Source organism: Seriola aureovittata, chromosome 7 (assembly GCF_021018895.1).
Source record: "Seriola aureovittata isolate HTS-2021-v1 ecotype China chromosome 7, ASM2101889v1, whole genome shotgun sequence".
NCBI classification, from domain to species: Eukaryota; Metazoa; Chordata; class Actinopteri; order Carangiformes; family Carangidae; genus Seriola; species Seriola aureovittata.
Window position 1 is genome coordinate 10,920,107 of NC_079370.1, and position 21,017 is coordinate 10,941,123.

At 42.7% G+C, this 21,017-nt stretch overlaps 1 protein-coding gene across 6 annotated transcripts; it reads left to right on the forward strand.

The window, feature by feature from the left end:
- Nucleotides 1–605: 605 nt before the first annotated feature.
- On the forward strand, nucleotides 606–20,750 carry chd4b (chromodomain helicase DNA binding protein 4b). Of its 6 annotated transcripts, none has more exons than XM_056380166.1 (40): nucleotides 606–869; nucleotides 1,177–1,387; nucleotides 1,837–1,961; nucleotides 3,127–3,381; nucleotides 3,497–3,612; nucleotides 3,731–3,830; nucleotides 3,963–4,164; nucleotides 4,331–4,452; nucleotides 4,612–4,735; nucleotides 4,897–5,069; nucleotides 5,633–5,878; nucleotides 6,198–6,401; nucleotides 6,559–6,770; nucleotides 7,189–7,320; nucleotides 7,439–7,538; nucleotides 7,771–7,962; nucleotides 8,298–8,498; nucleotides 8,677–8,814; nucleotides 8,929–9,050; nucleotides 9,150–9,323; nucleotides 9,511–9,652; nucleotides 9,762–10,011; nucleotides 10,123–10,247; nucleotides 10,340–10,432; nucleotides 10,554–10,695; nucleotides 11,509–11,678; nucleotides 11,923–12,112; nucleotides 12,976–13,062; nucleotides 14,074–14,165; nucleotides 14,384–14,517; nucleotides 14,698–14,842; nucleotides 14,966–15,122; nucleotides 15,803–15,888; nucleotides 15,988–16,243; nucleotides 16,322–16,378; nucleotides 16,669–16,839; nucleotides 16,956–17,064; nucleotides 17,657–17,789; nucleotides 17,904–18,099; nucleotides 18,408–18,499. In XM_056380166.1, exons 2-40 carry the CDS (start codon nucleotides 1,324–1,326, stop codon nucleotides 18,443–18,445), a joined length of 5,775 nt encoding a protein of 1,924 aa, XP_056236141.1. In that variant the 5' UTR covers nucleotides 606–869; nucleotides 1,177–1,323; the 3' UTR covers nucleotides 18,446–18,499. The 6 variants fall into 6 exon arrangements, with proteins under 6 accessions (XP_056236141.1, XP_056236135.1, XP_056236137.1 ...); XM_056380160.1 differs by lacking the exon at nucleotides 18,408–18,499 and adding an exon at nucleotides 19,448–20,750 and having other exon boundaries at nucleotides 607–869; XM_056380162.1 differs by lacking the exon at nucleotides 18,408–18,499 and adding an exon at nucleotides 19,448–20,750 and having other exon boundaries at nucleotides 607–869; nucleotides 15,806–15,888.
- Nucleotides 20,751–21,017: the final 267 nt, after the last annotated feature.

Here is a 21,017-nt window from a genome sequence, read left to right on the forward strand (position 1 = left end):
ACACCAGGGATGCTGGGCAGGGCTACAGCAGCATCAAAGTATTTGACACACATCCAGTCCTGTTACACCCCCGAGCTCAGCAGGCCTGTTTGACCTGAACACAGCACTACTGGCGTCTTACCTGTGTGTGGATCGCACAGGAATAAAAGTGAAGGCTCTTTGACTTCTTGGAGTAGTCATGCCCACTCTCAGGTGGGTGATCAGTGACTATTATGGTCTGTCACCAGTGGACTTGAGCTCCCCTGGAGACCATGTGACTGGTATTTTTTTTCTTTCTTGTCTTTTTAGGAGTTGTATATTATGGGATGTATGCTGCTACTGCTGGAGTATTATGGTCTGTCGAGGGGAGCAGGGAGGGGGTGTCACCATGACAACGGGGTTGCTAAGGGGGCTGGGACTACTAGTGGAAAGGGGAAGGAGTGTGCATGCAATGAGCCTGGTGCATGCATGTCTAGTAGTGGCAGTGTGCGTGCGTACGTGTGCGAGCGCGCGTGCTTGTTGGAGGGGGTGGGGGCAGGCTGAGTATTATGGTCTGTCCGTTGCGAGGTAACTATGCAGAGTCCTGTGCGAGTGTGGGAGGGGGGATTATTATGGGATGTCTGCCCCCTTTGTGTGTTTGTGAGGATGTTAGCTAAGCTCTGCCTGTGAGGTTGGGGGAGAGAGAAAAGGGGGACGGAGCAACGTGTTTTGGGTCATTGACGGCTCATTTTTTTTTAAATTTCGCTGATCATTGGTTCAGCTGGGCTTAATGAATGAACACTAAATGACAACAACTGCCGCACAAACAGCCTGACTTGTGTTAATTCTTGCACCGAGAGAGAGAGAGGGCTCACCTCGACCCGGGACTACACACACACACATACACTACAGTAAGTTTCTAATGTGTGAAGGTAGGGTTTCAATCCTTAAACTTTTCTTGGATGTATTGTTTTAACTCGACAGTGCGAATTTGCCGCTCACACTTGGAAATAATGCTGGATGCCACACTTTGCTTCATTCACTCTTGTATAGAAAAATACCTGCAAATCAACAACAGATAATGTCAATGCACATATAATCTAGTTATCCAACTTGTTTGAGTGCGCAGGTGGACAATTAGATGCTATGTCAATAATAGGAAACGAGTAACGATTAGCTACCAACCAGTGCCATTTATTATTATTTTTTTTTTTTCAGCACCCACCACCCCCTCCCTTCCTGGACACCCCCGGTCCATTCTCCAACAGTCCCACGTCATTTTCCCTCCTCCCTCGCCGACCGAGGAGCAAGGTTTAGGAGGGATTAATTCGACCAGCAAGAAATTAAATTAAAACGTTGGAAAAAATGTCGGGCAGCGAGGATGAGAGGGAAGACTTTGTAGCCGCGGAGGAGCACTCACTTCTTCACGGTAAGCTCGCTTTTTTTCCTCCTCAGAAGGAAGGTCCATCTCCCCGTGACTTGAGCTCGCCTTCACCCAGAAGCTAACGTTAGCTAAAGCTAGCCAGGAGTAGTCGGCTCGGGCCGTCCGTCACTCGCCATGATAGATTAGTTAGCTAACTTGGCGAGCAAGTGTTTGTAGTCATTTTTTAACCCGTCTTATTCCACAATCCTCCAGTGTGTTTTCACGAGTGCGTGCGTGAAGTGTCAAAGTTTCAAAGACAAGTTTCAACCTGTGCTGTTGTGGCATTCACGCTGTGTGTGTGTCTGCGTGCGTGTATGTGTGTGTGGGCGTGCACGACTATCTGCCAAGCCGTGCCAGTGCGCGGTCCTCTTGTTTTCTGCCTCTGGCCTGCAGCACTGCTACTGTCCCTGTGTACACTGTGTCTTCTTGTACTAATGAAAGCATGTCACCGGCAGATGAAGACGAGCCGGAGGATGCTGTGTCTGACGTTGAAGAGGTACCCAAGTCCAAGAAGAAGAAGAAAGCCAAGAAGAGCAACCGAGAGAGCAGGAGTAGTAAGAGACAGAGACCCATCAGAGAGGTTAGTTTGCTGTCCTATCCAAGAACTGGCTAACTTTTCATGTTTAGCACTTCAAAAAATGTTAAAGGGTAGTTTCATTTAAATAAAAAAAATAAAAAAAAGTTTATCTTAAAAGAATATTGATATTTTAATATTTACACTGAAATTGTTATTGGTCACTGTAATCATTCATGGCCATGAAGAAATCCCTTCCTAAGGTGATTTCAATGATTTTCATTGTAAAAATGCACTGTAAAGTTCAGCTGTTAGAAAAATCAAGTGAACCTGTCTTTCACGGCTGTGACAGATTTGACTTTTTATAGATTTCTGCAACTGTCAAACCCCCATACTGGGTGACAACAACAGCTAGGCAAGTGAAATGTTAAGATATTGATTTATTTCCTGCCTAATCTTGAGCACAAAAAAAATAAAAGAAGCCCTTTTTATTTATATATTAGCTCAAGCAAGGGTCCCATACACCTACTGGACCTGCACATAACACCCTGCTGTAAAAGAGATGTGCTTGTAGAATGTAATAGATATAAAGGGTTATGGTAAAATACAAGAGATAAAAACATTACCTGAAATTAGGGCTTCAACTAACAATTATTATTATTATCTCATCATCTGCAGATTATTTTCTCAATTAACTGGTTAATCATTTTGTCTTTGAAATGTCAGTAGATTGTAAGTTATGACCACTAAAATGTCCCAGAATGTGGTGACACATTCAAATTGGGTGTTTTGACTGACCGACAGTGAAAAAGCCAACAACATTCAGTCGTCATTAATGTAAAAACAGGCAGTAAATCCTCACATTTGAGAACCTTGAGTAATGAAATCTATAGTAATCTTTCTTGAAATATGATTACAAAGATTATTTAATCATGTTGTAAAGTACTTTTCTGACAGTAGACTAATAGATTTAGTGACTGATTGTATCAACTCTGCCTGAGAGTATTGGTGAATCATGCACTGACAAATGCTGCTTTGTGGATGACAGGGCAGAGCTGTGCGACTGTCCATGCTGACCTCAGCCCAGCATAGTGCCATGATCTTTACAAGGAATAAAATAAAAAGGATGTCATTTTTATGTGTAATTTATAGTTTATGTGATACATAAATGTGATACATAAAAAGCAGCATTGTCTTCCGGTAATTAGCAGAGTCATTCGTTGTCTTGCAGGAGTTGCCAGTCAGCTCCCCAGAGCACCTGATTGGAGTAGAAGCAGCAGAGAGAGATGCAGACGAGGGAGGTGTGCGGTCAGAGAGTGAAGGAAGTGATTATGCCCCTGGGAAGAAAAAGAAGAAACGCCTCAGCTCTGCCAAAGACAAGAAGAAAGGAGGTGCAGCAGCAGAGAAAGGAGGCTCATCCAGTTCAAAGAGCAAACGCAAAGAACCTGAACCAGAAGATGACGAGGATGATGACGATGATTGCCAGGTAGTAAAGGTTCCTTCAGACTCCGCTGCAGAGTGGAAAGCTATTTCCTTCAGGGCTAACATATGAAACTAACCTCCCCTGGTTGTTCTTTTCAACCTCTCTCCTCCTGCCTCAGCCTAAAAGCTCCTCCCAGCTGCTGGAGGCCTGGGGCATGAAAGACATTGACCACATCTTTACTCAGGAAGACTACAGCTCCCTCACCAACTACAAGGCCTTCAGCCAGTTTGTTAGGTAAGAAAACCCCTTTTGTATTAACAATATTATTGTTGGCCTCTACCTTGTTATTAAGGAGCTACGCATGTATGAAAATGAATAATAACTACCTTTCTTGTAAATGTTATGCTCTTAGGCCTTTAATTGCAGCTAAGAACCCCAAAATTGCTGTGTCCAAGATGATGACTTTGATGATGGCAAAGTGGAGAGAATTCAGCACAAACAACCCACTGAAGGTATTGAAATTCTGAACAAGTCTGCAGGTCTGACTTATAATGAATGAGATTTGTCTTTCATACGTTGCTGTTCTCTTGTGTGTTTGACAGTAGAGAGCAGAGTTTCTGATTCTGTGCTCTGTCCCCATGTAGGGTTGCGCCACTGCCAATGCAGCTCTGGCAGCTGCCAACGTGGCTGCAGCTGTGGAGAACATGGTGGTGGCAGGGACAGATGGAGGGGCAGAGACCAGTGCTGCCCCTTTACCCACACCTGCTTCGACTCCTGCTGCTGCGCCGACACCTGCTGCACCCCCAGCACCTCCTCTCCGCAAGGCAAAGACCAAAGAGGGCAAAGGTACAGTAGGACAAATGAAGAATATGGTTATTACAAGTTTTATTATAATTATGCTTGAAATAAAAGATGGTTTGTTATTTATGGACTTGGAACAGATTCCTTGTTTAATCTTTGCCTTTATTATGTGAAAGAGTCACTAGTTAAATTATTGTCTGAAACTTCTCAGGTCCCAATGCTCGCAAGAAGTCGAAATCTTCGCTTAAGCCCCCACCGAAACCCAAACCCAAAAAAGTGGCTCCACTCAAGATCAAACTAGGGGGGCTCAACAGCAAGAGGAAGCGCTCCTCTGTAAGAGACTGTTCCTGTCACTGAATTCTCATGTCCCTTGTCCTGAGCTTATTTAATCACCAGAATCAGAATATTGAGTGTGTATTGTAATGTAAGCACCTATTTCTCTGATTCTCGACCTTCTCTCTCTCTCTCTCTCTCTCTCTCTCTGTCACTCAGAGCGATGAAGATGAACCAGATGGCGACAGTGACTTTGACGATGGGAGTTTCTCAGTGTCGGATGGCTCCAATCGCAGCAGCCGTCCTAAGAAGAAGCCCAAGAGCGCAAAGAAAAAGAAGAAAGGTTAGAATGGAAATATTACTGAAATAAAAAGTCTTCTCTAGAGGGTTTGCCTTGTCAAATCGGATCAAAGTCATAGCCAAGATGAAGGCTATTACTGATCTTGTGTCTAGTTCCCTGTACCTCATTTTTCCTGCTACTTTTCTGTGAACGTCCTCTCTTAGTGGAAACAGAAGACGGCGACGGCTATGAGACAGACCACCAGGACTACTGTGAAGTGTGCCAACAGGGAGGAGAGATCATTTTGTGTGACACCTGCCCCAGAGCTTATCACATGGTCTGTCTGGACCCTGACATGGAGAAGGCACCTGAGGGCAAGTGGAGCTGCCCACACTGTGTGAGTACTGTAATCTCACCCCTCAGTGCTGTGCAGAAAAGGCCATTAGGTCATACGCTAGAGAAGACTGGGCCTGATTCCTGGAGTATGAAACATCAGGGCAAAAATTACACCTGTCTCCAAAACGCTGTTGTGTGGAAGTGCATTCCTGGAAAGTTGCACTGACACGAGAGTTGATTGTTGGGAAATGGATTTTACTGGCAAGGATTTTGACAAATTTTTGTGTTCTCCCTTTCTCTTTGTCCCCCCCCCCCCGCAACCTTTTGCTCATGTTCATGTCTATCCTCTCCTACTCCCCTCCACACGCCTTATCCGCCCCCCATCCCCCATTTCCTCTTCTTGTTCCTCCCCTCCCTCTCCCTCCCTCCCCTCTGCTATGGCTCCTCACGCGCACACACGCACAACCCACACACACCCACCCACCCCCGCACCCTTTTAATCCCCCCCCTCTTTTTCCTTTCACTCCGTTCCGCATACCTTCCCTGCATGCCCCCCACCCCCACCCACCCCCCCTCCTCACACACACACTCCACTTCCCTCTCTGTCTGTAATTCTGGCACCAGGAGAAGGAGGGGATCCAGTGGGAGGCCAGGGATGATCTGTCTGAGGCCGAAGGGGAGGACGAGGAAGACAGGAGGGATGAAGGGGTGGAGGAGGAAGATGACCACCACATTGAATTCTGCCGGGTGTGCAAGGATGGAGGGGAGCTGCTTTGCTGTGACACCTGCCCCTCCTCCTACCACATCCACTGCCTCAACCCTCCTCTCCCTGAAATCCCCAATGGAGAATGGATCTGCCCCCGCTGCAAGGTGAGCGCCGTGTACTGGTGCATTTGAGTATGTGTGTGCACGTGCTCATGTGGGCGTGCACACAGATTGCAGATTCCATCTTGTGCACATTTGTGCTGGAGATAAAGAGCTTTTTCTCTTGCTTTCGATAAGTTTACAAATAGTATTTTAGACAAACAATGGCAACCATACGTTTTTTTATTTTGCTGATTTCTCCAGTCCTAAGAATTCACTATTTATATTTTAAAAACAGAATTTTTTTGTCAGTGGTAAATTGCTTCTTTACTTTGATAAGCATCCTATCCTTAATTATTTCCTCTCCTCCTGCGTTTCCTAACAGTGTCCAACAATGAAGGGGAAAGTCCAGAAGGTTTTGACATGGCGCTGGGGGGAGCCGCCGGCCCCCACACCTGTTCCCCGGCCTTTTGATCTGCCTGCTGATGCTCCTGATCCTCCACCGCTAGTGGGACGCAGGGAGAGGGAGTTCTTTGTCAAATGGTGCAATATGTCCTACTGGCACTGCTCCTGGGTGCAGGAGCTACAGGTACACACACTCTCTGACAATGTATCCACCTGTAACTGAGTATGTGCTTTGTGCAGTTTTCTTTGTGCAAGTGTGGGACATTTTTCTGTTCCCTCTAAAGTTTATAACACCAAAACTCAGATGGCCTTTTCTTTACCCCACTGTCACTCTTTACCAGTTGGAGCTGAATTGCCAGGTGATGTTCCGTAACTACCAGAGAAAGACTGACATGGATGAACCACCACCTGTGGACTTTGGAGGCGAGGGTGATGATGACAAGAGCACCAAGAGGAAGAACAAAGATCCTCTCTTTGTCCACATGGAAGAGGAGTATTACCGTTATGGAGTCAAGATGGAGTGGCTGATGATCCACCGCATCCTCAACCACAGGTAGGACAGAATCATAAGAAATATGCATTTAACCCATGAGCAGAAATACATATTATTTACTATTATATATAAATAAGTTTTAACAGATTATTCATGTGGTCTTGATGTGCATTTCTATAGTTAGTGGCATACAGATTCTATGTCTTATCCTGATAACGCTATAAATATAATAAACTAAAATAGTTAAGTGGAAAAAAGAAATCAAAGCTATGACTGTCAATTCAATATCATGTCATCCCTCAAGAAAAATTAGGAAGAATATAAAGTTGAAAATTAATTGTTTGAAGTCAAAATACAATAACTTACTCTACTGTTATCATCTTTACTGCACAGTAGTACACTCAGAGAGAAAACGCAGTGATTTTGTTTTATCGTAACTCTGTCTTTCCTGTATTTCTCTTTTTTTTTTTCATGTCAGTGTTGATAAAAAGAACAACGTACATTACCTGATCAAATGGAGAGATCTGCCCTATGACCAGTCAACCTGGGAGAGTGAAGACATGGACATTTCTGAGTACGACACTTACAAACAGACGTACTGGAATCACAGGTATGCAGAGACAAACAAAGTATCACATACTGCTTCTCTTAAATTATACATGCCGTTGTTGTAAGTGTGTTTTTTTTTGTTTGTTTTTTTTACCAAAAACTGCCATTTCCTCTTACAGAGAGTTGATGGTGGGTGAAGAAGGCAGACCTGGAAAAAAGCTGAAGAAGACAGTCAAAGTAAAGAAGACAGAGCGGCCACCGGCTAACCCTGTCGTAGATGTAGGTATTTTAAATCTTTGGACCAAGAAAGAAAAACGAGACTTTCCTATTTTCATACTCAACCTTGGCCATTGTGAAACTGATCCTGTCATATATAGTTTTTGTAATAGACTGATGTATTATTGATGACAAAATGAGGGCTCCTTGTCAGGTTTATTCCCCTGGCAGAATAAAAAGTAACCAGAATTATAAGAGCTGTGGAACTGATATTCTCCCTGTTTCCTTCTTGCAGCCCACCATCAAGTTTGATCGGCAGCCTGATTACCTGGACAGCACAGGAGGGACTCTGCATCCTTACCAGCTAGAGGGGTTGAACTGGCTGAGGTTTTCGTGGGCTCAGGCCACCGACACTATTCTGGCCGATGAGATGGGTTTAGGCAAGACTGTACAGACCGCTGTCTTCCTTTACTCATTGTACAAGGAGGTAAGGAACTGTATATATGAACGTCTTGCAAGGATTGAAAGGATATTTTTGTAACTTGAGTGCTGGAGACAAAATATCTTTTCTGCATGTTCATTTTAACTGACACTTATTTTGTCCAGTCTGCCCACCCCTGTCAGTCAGTGTTAGTTGGTGGGTCTCAGACATGTGACACATAGTAACTCTGTCCATTACAGGGGATGAGTTCAAAGTAAGGAACTCTATCCTAAAGGCAGGGCAAGACAAATACAGTAGTTTATTTACATATCTTGTCATTTATCTCATAGTAAATCCTTCAATGTTAATTTTGATTCCACATTTGACTTCCACTGTTACAGGGTCACTCCAAAGGTCCCTTTCTGGTCAGTGCTCCCCTGTCAACCATCATTAACTGGGAGAGAGAATTTGAGATGTGGGCCCCCGACATGTACGTGGTCACCTACATAGGGGACAAGGACAGCAGGGCTGTCATCAGAGAGAACGAGTTCTCCTTTGAAGGAAATGCTATCCGAGGTGGGAAAAAGGCCTCCAAGATGAAGGTAAGAAAAAAAAAGTGGAGGAGAGCGATGATACCAAATCAGATATATTAAAGGTTTTTGATAGGAAATAGTGATGTAATAGTGATCAGTTTGCTGCTTTCAGCCCTGATAATTGTGTTTCTACTTCTTTCCTTGTTTGGCAGCTGAACTAATGTCCCCACTACTCTGTGCTTTACAGAAAGACTCACCAGTCAAGTTCCATGTTCTGCTGACGTCCTATGAATTGATCACCATTGACCAGGCTGTGCTCGGCTCCATTGAATGGGCCTGTCTTGTTGTGGATGAAGCACATAGACTCAAGAACAACCAGTCCAAGGTAACAACAAACACTGCTTTATATTTAGTGTTTGTTTTCTAGAGTTTCAAACATTTTTATTGTCAATTGTCCAAAATTCAATATGTTTTTCCTTTTTTCTTGGCTTGTTACTAGTTCTTCAGAGTGTTGAACAACTACCCGCTGCAACACAAGCTGCTGCTGACCGGCACTCCTCTTCAGAACAACCTGGAGGAGCTCTTCCACTTGCTGAACTTCCTGACCCCAGAGAGATTCAAGTCAGTATGTGGCCACAGCGCATGTGGCTTGTCTTGCAGACACAATGTAGACGCCCACATTGACTCTATATTTATTTATGTTTTGCTTTCTCTCTGCAGCAACCTGGAGGGGTTTCTAGAGGAGTTTGCAGACATTGCCAAAGAGGACCAGATCAAGAAGCTGCATGACATGCTGGGACCACACATGCTCAGGAGGCTGAAGGCCGATGTTTTCAAACACATGCCCTCCAAGACTGAGCTCATTGTTAGAGTGGAGCTGAGCCCCATGCAGAAGTATGTAATAAGAGGAGATTTATAGTAATCAAAATTGAACTGAACACTGGCATTTTTAGATGTTATTAGTTTTGCGTAATGTGGTGTTTAAAATCTGAATTCTCCGAATGTCTACAGTATTTTCTTTTGTTTGATCTCTTTTGCCTCTTTCCTCATTTGTTTCACTTTTTTCTTTGTTGTAACCCAGGAAATACTACAAGTTCATCCTAACACGTAACTTTGAGGCCCTAAACACTCGTGGAGGAGGAAACCAAGTCTCTCTGCTCAATGTGGTGATGGACCTCAAAAAGTGCTGCAATCACCCCTACCTGTTTCCTGCAGCTGCCACAGTACGATCCATGTCTTTCACACAATTATGTGGGAACAGGGTGCATGTTGTGTTGCAGCACTTGTGTTGAAACTTGTTTAATGCAGTCAGTTTATTCGGCTTGATTGCAGGAGGCACCGAAGCTTCCAAATGGCATGTATGAGGGCACTGCTCTGACCAAGTCTTCAGGAAAACTGCTGCTGCTGCAGAAGATGATGAGGAGGCTGAAGGAGGGAGGCCACAGAGTTCTGGTCTTCTCTCAGATGACCAAAATGCTGGACCTGCTGGAGGATTTCTTGGAGAACGAAGGTTACAAATATGAGAGAATTGATGGAGGAGTCACTGGCAACTTGAGACAGGAGGCCATCGACCGCTTTAATGGTGAGAGATGTACAGGCACTGTTAGTTTTGCCTAAAATCAGCTGCTGTAGCTACCGGTGTCTAATTTTCTTCCTCTCTTCCCTGCTTTTTTTCTGTTCTTCATCCCAACAGCTCCTGGTGCTCCCCAGTTTGCTTTCCTCCTCTCCACCAGAGCTGGTGGTTTAGGCATTAATCTCGCCTCCGCCGACACTGTCATCATTTACGACTCTGACTGGAACCCCCACAATGACATCCAGGTATACGGACCACAGTGCAGTCTTATCTATGTCAGCATGTTTGTTTATTTGGATGATAGGTGATTATGCTATTTGTTTCATGTGTGTTGTAGGCGTTCAGCAGAGCTCACCGTATCGGCCAGAACAGGAAGGTGATGATCTATCGCTTTGTCACCAAAGCCTCTGTAGAGGAGAGGATCACACAGGTCTGTGACAATTAACACTACAAGAAATTATACATACCTCTTAAAACTGTGTCAGCTATTTCAGGATTCTTTGAGAACCTGCTCATCACTTGATTGTCTTCCACCTACTTCCCTCCACCAGGTGGCGAAGAAGAAGATGATGCTCACCCACCTGGTGGTGCGACCTGGTCTCGGTTCCAAGACAGGCTCCATGTCCAAACAGGAGCTCGATGATATCCTCAAATTTGGAACAGAAGAGTTGTTCAAGGATGAAGTTGGAGAAGGTGAGTTGACTTTAACCTGCTGCCACACACAGTGTATGTCTTTTTAAGGTCCAGGATTCTGTCAATCCTTTACTGTAATGTTCTCTGTGTTTTACTATTTACAATTAAACATGGCAGTGAATTGATTTTGTCACAGGACAACATATAATTTACAGTTTAACAGTAAAAAGAGTCACATTTCCTGTAAAGGATAGCTCGATAATTTGCTGTGAAAGCAACATGTGCTACAAATCATTACCGGATCAGATCAAGGGAAATTATAATTGGTACTAGCTAATTTTGAGCCTTTGCTTATATTGTACAAAAGTAAAACTATGATATTTGTACAGCTTGTTGCAGATTAGCATGTTATAGAGGAAGCAGGGGGAGTGAAGAACTCTTTATTTGAAAATGAAGGCAGCTGCCATATTTGTGAGAGTAATTAACAATATTTTTATAGTTTGCTCATTTTTGTTTAACAAAAAAAAAAGAAAAGTAAAAAGTTGGAAGTAGTGGAAATCTGTAATGCACACTGTTTTGTCAATAAATGGCTGTTCAGTTGTTTGAAACATTTGACCTAAATTGGATAGGTTTTACCAGTTTTATTGTCCTGCACTACACATTGTTATTGTTGTGTTTGGGAGATAAGCAGGATGCTATACATGGTTTAGAAAAGGGATTTGGGATTGACTCTAAAATTGGGGAGAGACTCTTTACATTTCTGACTGATGTGGAAAGATCGCCCCTGCGATGCCAGTCTGATCTGACAGATGTTACAGGGATTAAATTTAGTTTCCGCTTCCTTCCTTTTTCTGTGACTGATCCTGCTTTCAGGGGACAACAAGGAGGATGACAGCAGTGTGATCCACTACGATGACCATGCAATTGACCGCTTGCTGGACAGGAATCAGGATGCCACAGAGGACACTGAGCTTCAGAGCATGAACGAATACCTCAGCTCCTTCAAAGTGGCCCAGTACGTGGTCAAAGATGAAGACGATGAGGTATGAACTTCGTTGTGTTTAAAATTAGATGTTTGCCAACTGAGGGGGCTCTGTAATAGTAGAATTATCTAAAACTACTACACAGAAAAATAACATTTAGATCTAACCTTATTGCTCAGCCTTGTACAGACATTTTCTTTTTTTTTTTTACCTGCACAAAGTGGCTTTAAATTTTTAAAAAGCTAAATCCACAAACTTGCACTCTGAGTATATTCCGCATAAATAACAATTTTATTTCGTTGAGGAGGAGGAGGTGGAAAGGGAGGTGATCAAGCAGGAGGAAAGTGTTGATCCCGACTACTGGGAGAAGTTGCTTCGACACCACTATGAGCAACAGCAAGAGGATCTTGCCCGCAATCTGGGCAAAGGCAAAAGAACTCGAAAACCAGTCAACTATAATGACGGCTCCCAGGAGGACCGAGGTATAAGACAGGGTACAGAACAATATATAATGCAACCTCTTCTCGTGTGTGCGTGTGCTGTGCAGTGCTGTCAGTGTCTGTGTGGTGTTGGTGTAATATAGTAGCAGATAAAGTGAGTGCATGGCATGTAATTGTAATTTTTTCTGACTTTAGAAAGGGCATAGTAACGGTTACTCTTGTGAGTTCTTTTTTAAACGTATATTTTCTTCTTTCTCAGACCGAAGATCTTAAGAAAATATACTTTGAACACTGGGGCCTGTCTTATGACCAGATTTGCAAAATTGTCGGGTTACATTCATGGACCCCTCAAATCTGTAACACAGATTTTACTTGGAATATACAGTTTACAATATTTTATTATTTGGCAGCAGTGTTGTTCATGCTCTTGTAAACAGCTGTTAAATGTTTATATGGAAATGAAAATGTACTAAACAGATTTTTATTAGTCAAAAGTCTAACTGACAGTTTGTTAATGATTGGACAGTATTAAGGAGTCAAACTACAGGTGTAGTTGCACCTGTCAAGAATTGCTCCTGCTTTTGTAGTTCATTTAGTTGTAAGGTCAGTGTAGAGTCAGCTCATCAGCTGTGTGTTTCTAAATGTTATATACCAGCATGTATCAAAATGTGTTTATTTTTCCTGCTATTTATTGTTTGTAAAAGTAAACAGTAATTGAGAAAATTGGTTCTTTTGTTAATTTGCAAGTAAAAATGTGGTTTTGCCATAGCAGCTCCCACTGCTGAACGAAAGCAGCCCCATGTGGAGTTTGGACGTACTTTATCTTATCTTGATTAGATTCTGTCCAGGCAATGAAGAGTTGTGTCCTTTTTTTATATTCTCCTGCCTCAATATTTCTCTGTTTATGCTTTGTGCAGACTGGCAGGAGGATCAGTCAGATAACAAATCTGATTACTCCGTGGCATCAGAAGAGGGCGACGAGGACTTTGATGAACGGACTGAAGGTAAGGCTCACTGTTTTGATCACTGCTGTTAAAAGACAAGGTGTGTGCGTGTGCACGCATTGGTGGTAAAATGGCTTATGTCACTGCTCTTAACCGTTTACTCTGTGAAGACATAGATGTTGTATCTGAAAGGTAGTTGTTAAGTTTAAGAATTGATCCGAACTACTTGGAGTTAGACCTTCCTGTTTAGACTAAGTACAGATTATAAGGAATCTCTGCTCTCCAAGCTCCAGTTGTGTCATTCACTAACATCCTTCAAACTGCCCCTGCAGATGTTTATTCAGATTCAGACGACAGCTACGATATCCTCATTGACAACGTCAACAACAACTCACGAAACAGCACTTGTCGCTGCATCGTCTGCATTGAGCGTAGAGAGGCAAGAAAAGACAGAAAGAGAAGGAAAAGAGCAAAGAAGCAGGGAAAGAATTTAAAATCAATGGTTTCTCAACCGGATGAACTGTCTATTTGCAATTTAAAGTAATCGTCTTTGTTCATATTAACTGTTAATTTTTCGTTTGAAATGCACTTTACAAGATTTGTGTAAACAAAAAAATATCTTCGTTTTGTTTCAAAACTAATTGTTATATTTGTAGTTTTTATGATTTATTTATTTGGCAATTCATTTATAAGATGTACATGTTCAATACTCATTTTATATTTTTGTTAAATTTAATTATGGCTCTGTTAATTCATTTTTATTAAATTAAGTATACTACAACACTGCTTTCCGTTATAAATGTTCTTAAAGCGTTAAAGCTTAAAGAAGAAGCAAATAATGTAGAAGTGTGGCAAGATTTGTGAGGAGGGACAGCTTCAGCAGGATCAGAGTGTGGCGAGATGAGTCGTAAGTGGAACATCTTCACAGAAAAACTTTAGGACGTTAAGAGCACACATGATCATACACCAACAATTCAGTTTGATTGAACTTGTATTTGCTTGAGTGGATTGTGTGGTGGCTTGAATGCACACTGAGTTTCAGATTGACTAACGGTGATAACTCTCTATTAGCTAATGCCCGCAGACCAAACCGTAAAGGGCTGAGGAACGACAGGGACAAACCTCTGCCCCCGCTGTTGGCCCGGGTCGGTGGGAACATCGAGGTGAGTTTTCCGGTCAAACCCACCGACATCTGGTCTCTTATTCATCTCATGTACAGATGAGATGTTACCCAAAAACTTGAGAAACTTGTCCTCCAAATTAAAAACCAGCCAGCAGGAAATATCAAGTTTTAGTTCATGTAGTTTTTTGTTACCACGCTTCTGTTTATGAAATGCTTCAAGCATTTAATTTACATCTTAATCTCTTTATCACTTGTCAGGTCTTGGGCTTCAATGCGCGGCAGAGGAAGGCTTTCTTGAATGCAGTGATGCGTTATGGGATGCCTCCTCAGGATGCTTTCACCAACCAGTGGCTGGTGCGGGACCTCAGAGGGAAATCTGAGAAAGAATTCAAGTAAGTCTCCATGAGTCAAAAAGAGATATGCTGGGATGTTTGCACTAGAAGCCTCTGAATGCTTTTTAGTAGTCAGGGATGCAGCATATTCATCATTTTGTTTGATTTGCTGTTTATTCCTTTGTGCATCTCTGTAAAATCTGTGCTCGGCTTCAACTTGTCCTTCACACATGTTTGCAGGGCTTACGTGTCTCTGTTCATGCGTCACCTTTGTGAGCCGGGGGCTGATGGAGCTGAGACCTTCGCAGACGGCGTTCCACGTGAGGGTCTCTCAAGGCAACATGTGCTCACTCGCATTGGTGTGATGTCCCTTATAAGGAAAAAGGTACGTTTTTACAGGTAGAAAATTAAGAGTAGAAATTATGTCATCCTGAGTTTGTCATTAATTTAAAGAATTCATATGTTTAATTGCTGATCAGGGGATTAAATGACATGACATCAATAACAGGTGCAGGAGTTTGAGCATGTGAATGGTCAGTGGTCAATGCCCTGGATGGCAGAGCTGGAGGAGAACAAAAGGGCTGCAGCTCTGGCAGCTGGTGAAGACCCCAAGACTCCCTCTACTGGGACCCCTGCAGACACACAGCCCAACACTCCTGTCCCAGGTACACACACACACACGTTGGTCTTTCTATACTTGTGAGGACCCTCAGTGACATAATGCCTAGACCCTAACCTTAACCATTACAACTAAATGCCTAACCCCAGCTCCAAACTATTCTACCAATATTTTCTTTTTAACCCTTAAAATGGGTGTCAAGTTTAAAACTGTTTGTAGGGCTACACACACACACAGACTTACACACACACACTTCAGAATTTGAATGAATACGTGAATGAATAAACACCTTTATCCTCAAAGCAACAAAATTAAACAAACATGTTGCTCTTTCTTCAGTCAGATAATTTCATTCCAGTTTCATAATGAATAGTTAGACACTAAAAGAGACATTTCTTTTGCTTTGCATGCTATGAATTTCTGTTTCCTTTTAGTCTTAACCTCATCACCAAATGCTTACCCCAACTTTTACCCCAACCAAGTGATATGAATTCAAACTTTAAGCCCTAACATAAGTCTAAAAAACACAGAGTTCAGAGTCAAACAGACAGACTGTCAGTTTATTCACTGACGCCCTCTTGTGGTTACATTCCTAAAAACACGAGAGAACTAATTTCTGGCCACCAGACACTAATTTTTGACTTATTCAACCATTAAGATTCAAAAATGAAATGGGATTTTTGGATTAGTAATAGACCTTTTACATAATGTTCTGTGTTTTGACAGAAGATTTGTCTAAATCAGAAGACAAGGAAGAGTTGAAGAAGGAAATAGAGGATGGCAAAGGAGTCAAGAAGGCAGATGATCCAGAAGTAAATTCTGTTATTACCCACTATTGTTTGAAGAAGTAACGTTATTCAGGAGTTGGCAATTAGATTTTTCTAATTCGATCCTGACTCCCTCTCCCATAGATTATCGAAATCCCAGATGAGTCTGAAAAATCCCCCATGCTTGAAAAGAAGGAAGGAGAAGTAGACTCTGCTGCAGGAAAGGAAGAGAAAGAGAAGGGGACAGGAGATGGAGATGATGGGAAGGAGAAGGAGGCTGAAGACACGAGCAAGGTGAAAGAAGAGAAGGACAAGACCACTGACACGGGGGAGAAGGACACTCCTGTTAAGGCTGAAGGTTCGGAGGGCAAGACAGAGTCAGAGGAGGACAAGCCAAAAGGTGAGATAGAAGATAACACTGTTTTCAAAATCTTCAACTGCTTTCTCTGTGATTCTGACTGTGTTTTTCTCATTTCAGTGGAGGAGGGCAAAGATGAAAAGATGGACACCACTTCTGCTGCAGATGAGAAGAAAGGTGCATACATGAAGTCCATATCAACACACGCACGCACGCACGCACACACACACACACACACACACACACACACACACTTTGCAATTAAGTGCATTTCAATACAAACTAAAACATAAAGAGACATCCTTCCTGTGTCATGAATTAATTCATTAGATTTAGCTTAATGTCTAAAGTTAAATTCAAGATTTCAACTATGCCATTGGCATGATAATTCATTTCCATGAAAGTTTCCATAACGAGAGGGTGTCTCGACTTTTAAACTTTTCTGTTTGTCTGTTGTTTTCTCACAGAGCAAAAAGAGGAGAAGGATGGTGTGAAAACAGACGAGTCTGGCAAACTACAGAATGGAGAGAACACCAAAGAAGGAGCAACAGCTGCACCGGTGGTTAACGTCAGCGAAGAGAAGAAGAAAGCCACCAAGCAGAGGTTCATGTTCAACATTGCTGACGGAGGATTCACAGGTGGACACGCTCACACATGCACTCACACATACGTTTTGTTTTGTTTTTTTGTCTTTTTTCTTTTGTCTTTTTTTCTCTTTGATTCAGTCTTTTGACCTTTCTGTCCTCCTTTCCAGAGCTTCACTCTCTGTGGCAGAATGAAGAGCGGGCAGCCACCGTCACCAAGAAGACCTTTGAGATTTGGCACCGTCGCCATGACTACTGGCTGCTTGCTGGCATCATACAGTATCCTTTCAAATGCACGACTTTCCTGGACAGAAAGATCGAGTTAAATTTTCGTGTGGGATTGCTGTTACAGTAATCACATCACTGTTGATTGGACAAAACAGCTTGGACTTTCCCCTATTGTCTTATATTTTACAGATCAAACAGCAAATAGAAAACTGGCAGATTAATTGCTAACTAAAATAATCATGAGTTGCAGCTCCATATCACATGGGTACATTTTAGATGATAGGAACTATTGAGTCCTTAAAAAGATAACAGACAAAACTGTCAAGCCAGACTGTGCAGTGAGACGCTTCAAACACAGAGATGAAAGTCAATTTAGTTTTTACACTGAGGAGTTTCCGTGGTGCACAGCTTTACTTGGCCAAGTCCCTTAAGTGTAAATTTGTCCATGTGCAATAATCAGCATTTATTGTAAAACTTGCTCAGCTAATCAGCTTAGCTTCTTGAATCTTTAGTGAAAAATAAGTGAAGGACAAGGATGTTGTTTTGAAAGTGTACACACACAGCATCCAGCATCTCTCCTGTACTACATGATTGTAAGACCCCATGAAATCATGTTGTTACACTTAACCTCAGCGTTTCTCAGACACGGCTACGCTCGGTGGCAGGATGTGCAGAATGACGTGAGGTTTGCCATCCTCAATGAGCCCTTCAAAGGAGAGATGAGCAGAGGAAACTTCCTGGAAATCAAGAACAAGTTTCTGGCCCGCAGGTTCAAGGTGGACTGAGCTCTCATTGTGGTCACATTTCCTTTTGTCTGTGTGTGTTTTTCTATGTCTGTGTCTCTTAGCATGTCTCATTGGGCATTTGGTGTCTGTCTGTTTCCTGTGTAGCTACTGGAGCAAGCGTTGGTGATCGAAGAGCAGCTGCGCAGGGCGGCCTACCTGAACATGACAGAAGACCCGGCCCACCCCTCCATGGCCCTCAACACTCGCTTCAGCGAGGTGGAGTGTCTTGCCGAGTCCCACCAACACCTCAGCAAGGAATCCATGTCTGGAAACAAGCCTGCCAATGCAGTGCTGCATAAAGGTAAAACATATGTAAGAGACAGGTATAGAGAGGGTCTCATGGACCTTGAAAAAATGTGAAAGATTCTGGATTTGAGCAAAATTAAATAAGGCGTTAACACAAATTCATAGTCATGTTTAGCAGGCTGCACATCCTCTGCAAGGAGGAGCTGTGCATCATTAGCAAGGACATTGTCATACACAAACAATGTTTGCTGTCACTAATTGTGCATATACAAAAGGGGCAACCTCTTGTGTGTTTTTCTGGCACAGCAGGAAAAAAACACTTTGTTAATGACAGGATAGCATCTTCCATTTTCTTGACTACAGAACCGTACCAACTGTTGCACCAGCCCATTTACCCATAAAGCCAGGCCAGAGTGCTTCTGTGGTACCGCAATGAGTGGTAGGAGCATTGTTTTCAATATTCTGCTGTGTCATCTCACAATGATATTTTTTAAGCTTGAGTCGTGACAGTCTGTTGTGTTTGCGACAGCAGTGTTAATTCCTGTAAGAAGCTTCTGAATAAGAAGAGTTTGTGTTTGACTGTTAGAGAGAGAACGAAGTGTTGGCTGCCATCGTGATAGTATCAGGAGTATGAAAAAAAAAGCTGTGCTGTAAACACATTTAATTTTCTGGGCTCCAATTATAGCTGCTAATGTTTTATCAGCAAACACATCAGGTGCAACACTGTGGGTAAATATAGAGCAGCTTCCATGTTTGAACAAGGGCAGCTTTTCATTACAACGTGTGGAAAAAAGCACTTCTACCAGCCAGTCACCCTTCTGTGAGGTTGGAGAGAAGCCTCTGCAACTCTAGGGCTGCAACTAATGATTATTGTCATTATCAATTAATCTGATGATCATTAATTACTCATTGACTATTAAATGTCAGAAAATAGTGAAATCATATTATCCCATATTATCATATTAACCCAGAGTCGAGGTTGACATCCTCCAATAGCTAATTTTATCCAAGCAACAATCCAGAACCCAAAGTTAGTTACGTAACTAATTGATTAATCGACTAATCCTTTCAGTTCTTTGTCGTCACAATATTCTCTAATTGGTAACAACCAACTTCTCCTACATGTTCCTTGTTTATAACAAGATCTAATCATGGAAGTTAATGATAGTAAAGTGTGGACTGCTGTTGTTAGCCTGCTAGCCATGCTAGCTTCTGCAAGTAATGCTTACAACTCTACCTACACTATTTCTTGTCCCTTCTTGTATTTTCCACACCACACAAGAAAGTTTCCAACAGTGAAATCTGGATGACTTGCTCTTAAGCTTGAACCCCTGAATTTCACCAAACACACAAAAAAAAACAGATTTCACTTCATTTACATTTATTCCATGTTGTATTTCCAGTTCTCAAACAGCTTGAGGAACTGCTGAGCGACATGAAGGCTGACGTCACGCGTCTCCCAGCAACCATTGCTAGGATACCACCCGTCGCCGTGCGCCTTCAAATGTCCGAGAGGAACATCCTCAGCCGATTGGCCAGCCGGGGCCCCGACGTCACCGCTCAGAACCAGTCACAGACCTCACAGCAGATGCAGGTTCCGCGCTGACCAATCACCTCGCACATTTCACGCTCACTGACCGAGGCCAGTCACCCTCACCTCACCGCCATGTAGCAGACGTCCTCCCTCTTCAACCACCATGTACAGCACAGTCAGGTTAGTCCTCCTCGCTCTGCACCCACAACCCATCTCCGGACTCAGAAGAACTTCAGCTGTGCTGCTGGACTTTGATTTGGAAAGACTGGAACTGTAGATGTAGGATGGGAGTGAATGAAAGAATCAGTTCTTTTTCTGTGGCAGACTAGAAACAAGTCGTTCTCCTCCACTGGGCTTCAGATTTAACTCCTCTAACCTGAGCACTGTCGTCGTGACTGTACTGCGGGCAGCTCCACTGACCTGTCCTGTTCTGTCTTTACAGCAGGGTCAAACATGTGTATGTAACTATGTGTATCATGAAGCTGACAACGATAGACAGGAGAGAAAGCAGCATGTTTGGAGTATACTGGTGCTTTGTAGTAACTTTTGGATTTAATAAAGAAATCAAGGGATTTTATTGTGCTCATTATCACCTTTAGAAAGTTGTGAAATTTTAACATTTTTTTCAACTCTAATGTCCTCACCTGTATGTGTGTGGAGAGAGTATGGATGTGTGTGTGTGAGTGTGTGTGTGTGTGTGCGCGTGCTTCTAGGATGTATGTATCTATAAACAGGGCATATTAATGTGCATCTCTACTGCAGAATGCCCCCACACTGAGAGACTGTTACTCACTTTTCTATCAGTCAGTCGGACCTGTTACCTCTTCCTGCATCTTCACCCTCCATCCCAAACCTCCACCTGCCCCATCAGGTCACACCCGATTCAGGATCAGCTCTCTGTGCTCACACCCCAACCAGCACCTCGACATTCCTAACTGCACCACAGAATTGCTCCCTGGAAGTTTTCTGTGTTTGTCCCAAAATACGGACATGCAATGGCTTTTAGGTACATGGGATGGTTTAGAGAATGATGGCAATCTTAAGTTAATTTAATTTCTTTCTGTCTATTGTTATGTTGTTTTACATTATTGAATATTATTATTATTGTTACCACCTTGTTGTTTTTATCATTGCTATTTGTTTTTATGGACTACAATAAAAAGTCGGCCGTTTTTCAAGGTTTGTTCATTTTATTTAAAGGAAACTATGTATGAATGTGTTTCTTTTTTCTAAAGGAAAGTACTGGAGTCATCTATTTTTAGCCTTGCTCACCATGCGGCTTTAGAGACGGCAATATCAGCTGGTCTTCAACAACAACTACAACTACCAGGTGATGGATTGCAGTGAAATGAGACATTCATTGTCATTTGGGTATAAATCCTACCGATCTTTGTGATCCCCTGACTTTTCACTGCTGTGAGATTCACTTTTGTTCTTTA

Excerpts from the sequence above, each read along its gene's own strand:
- chd4b (XM_056380160.1), top strand. The coding sequence starts at position 1,324 with ATGTCGGGCAGCGAGGATGAGAGGGAAGACTTTGTAGCCGCGGAGGAG. Across the intron at positions 3,613-3,730 it reads GCCTTCAGCCAGTTTGTTAG|GCCTTTAATTGCAGCTAAGA; the intron begins GTAAGAAAACCC and ends TTATGCTCTTAG. Across the intron at positions 7,321-7,438 it reads CAGACGTACTGGAATCACAG|AGAGTTGATGGTGGGTGAAG; the intron begins GTATGCAGAGAC and ends TTCCTCTTACAG.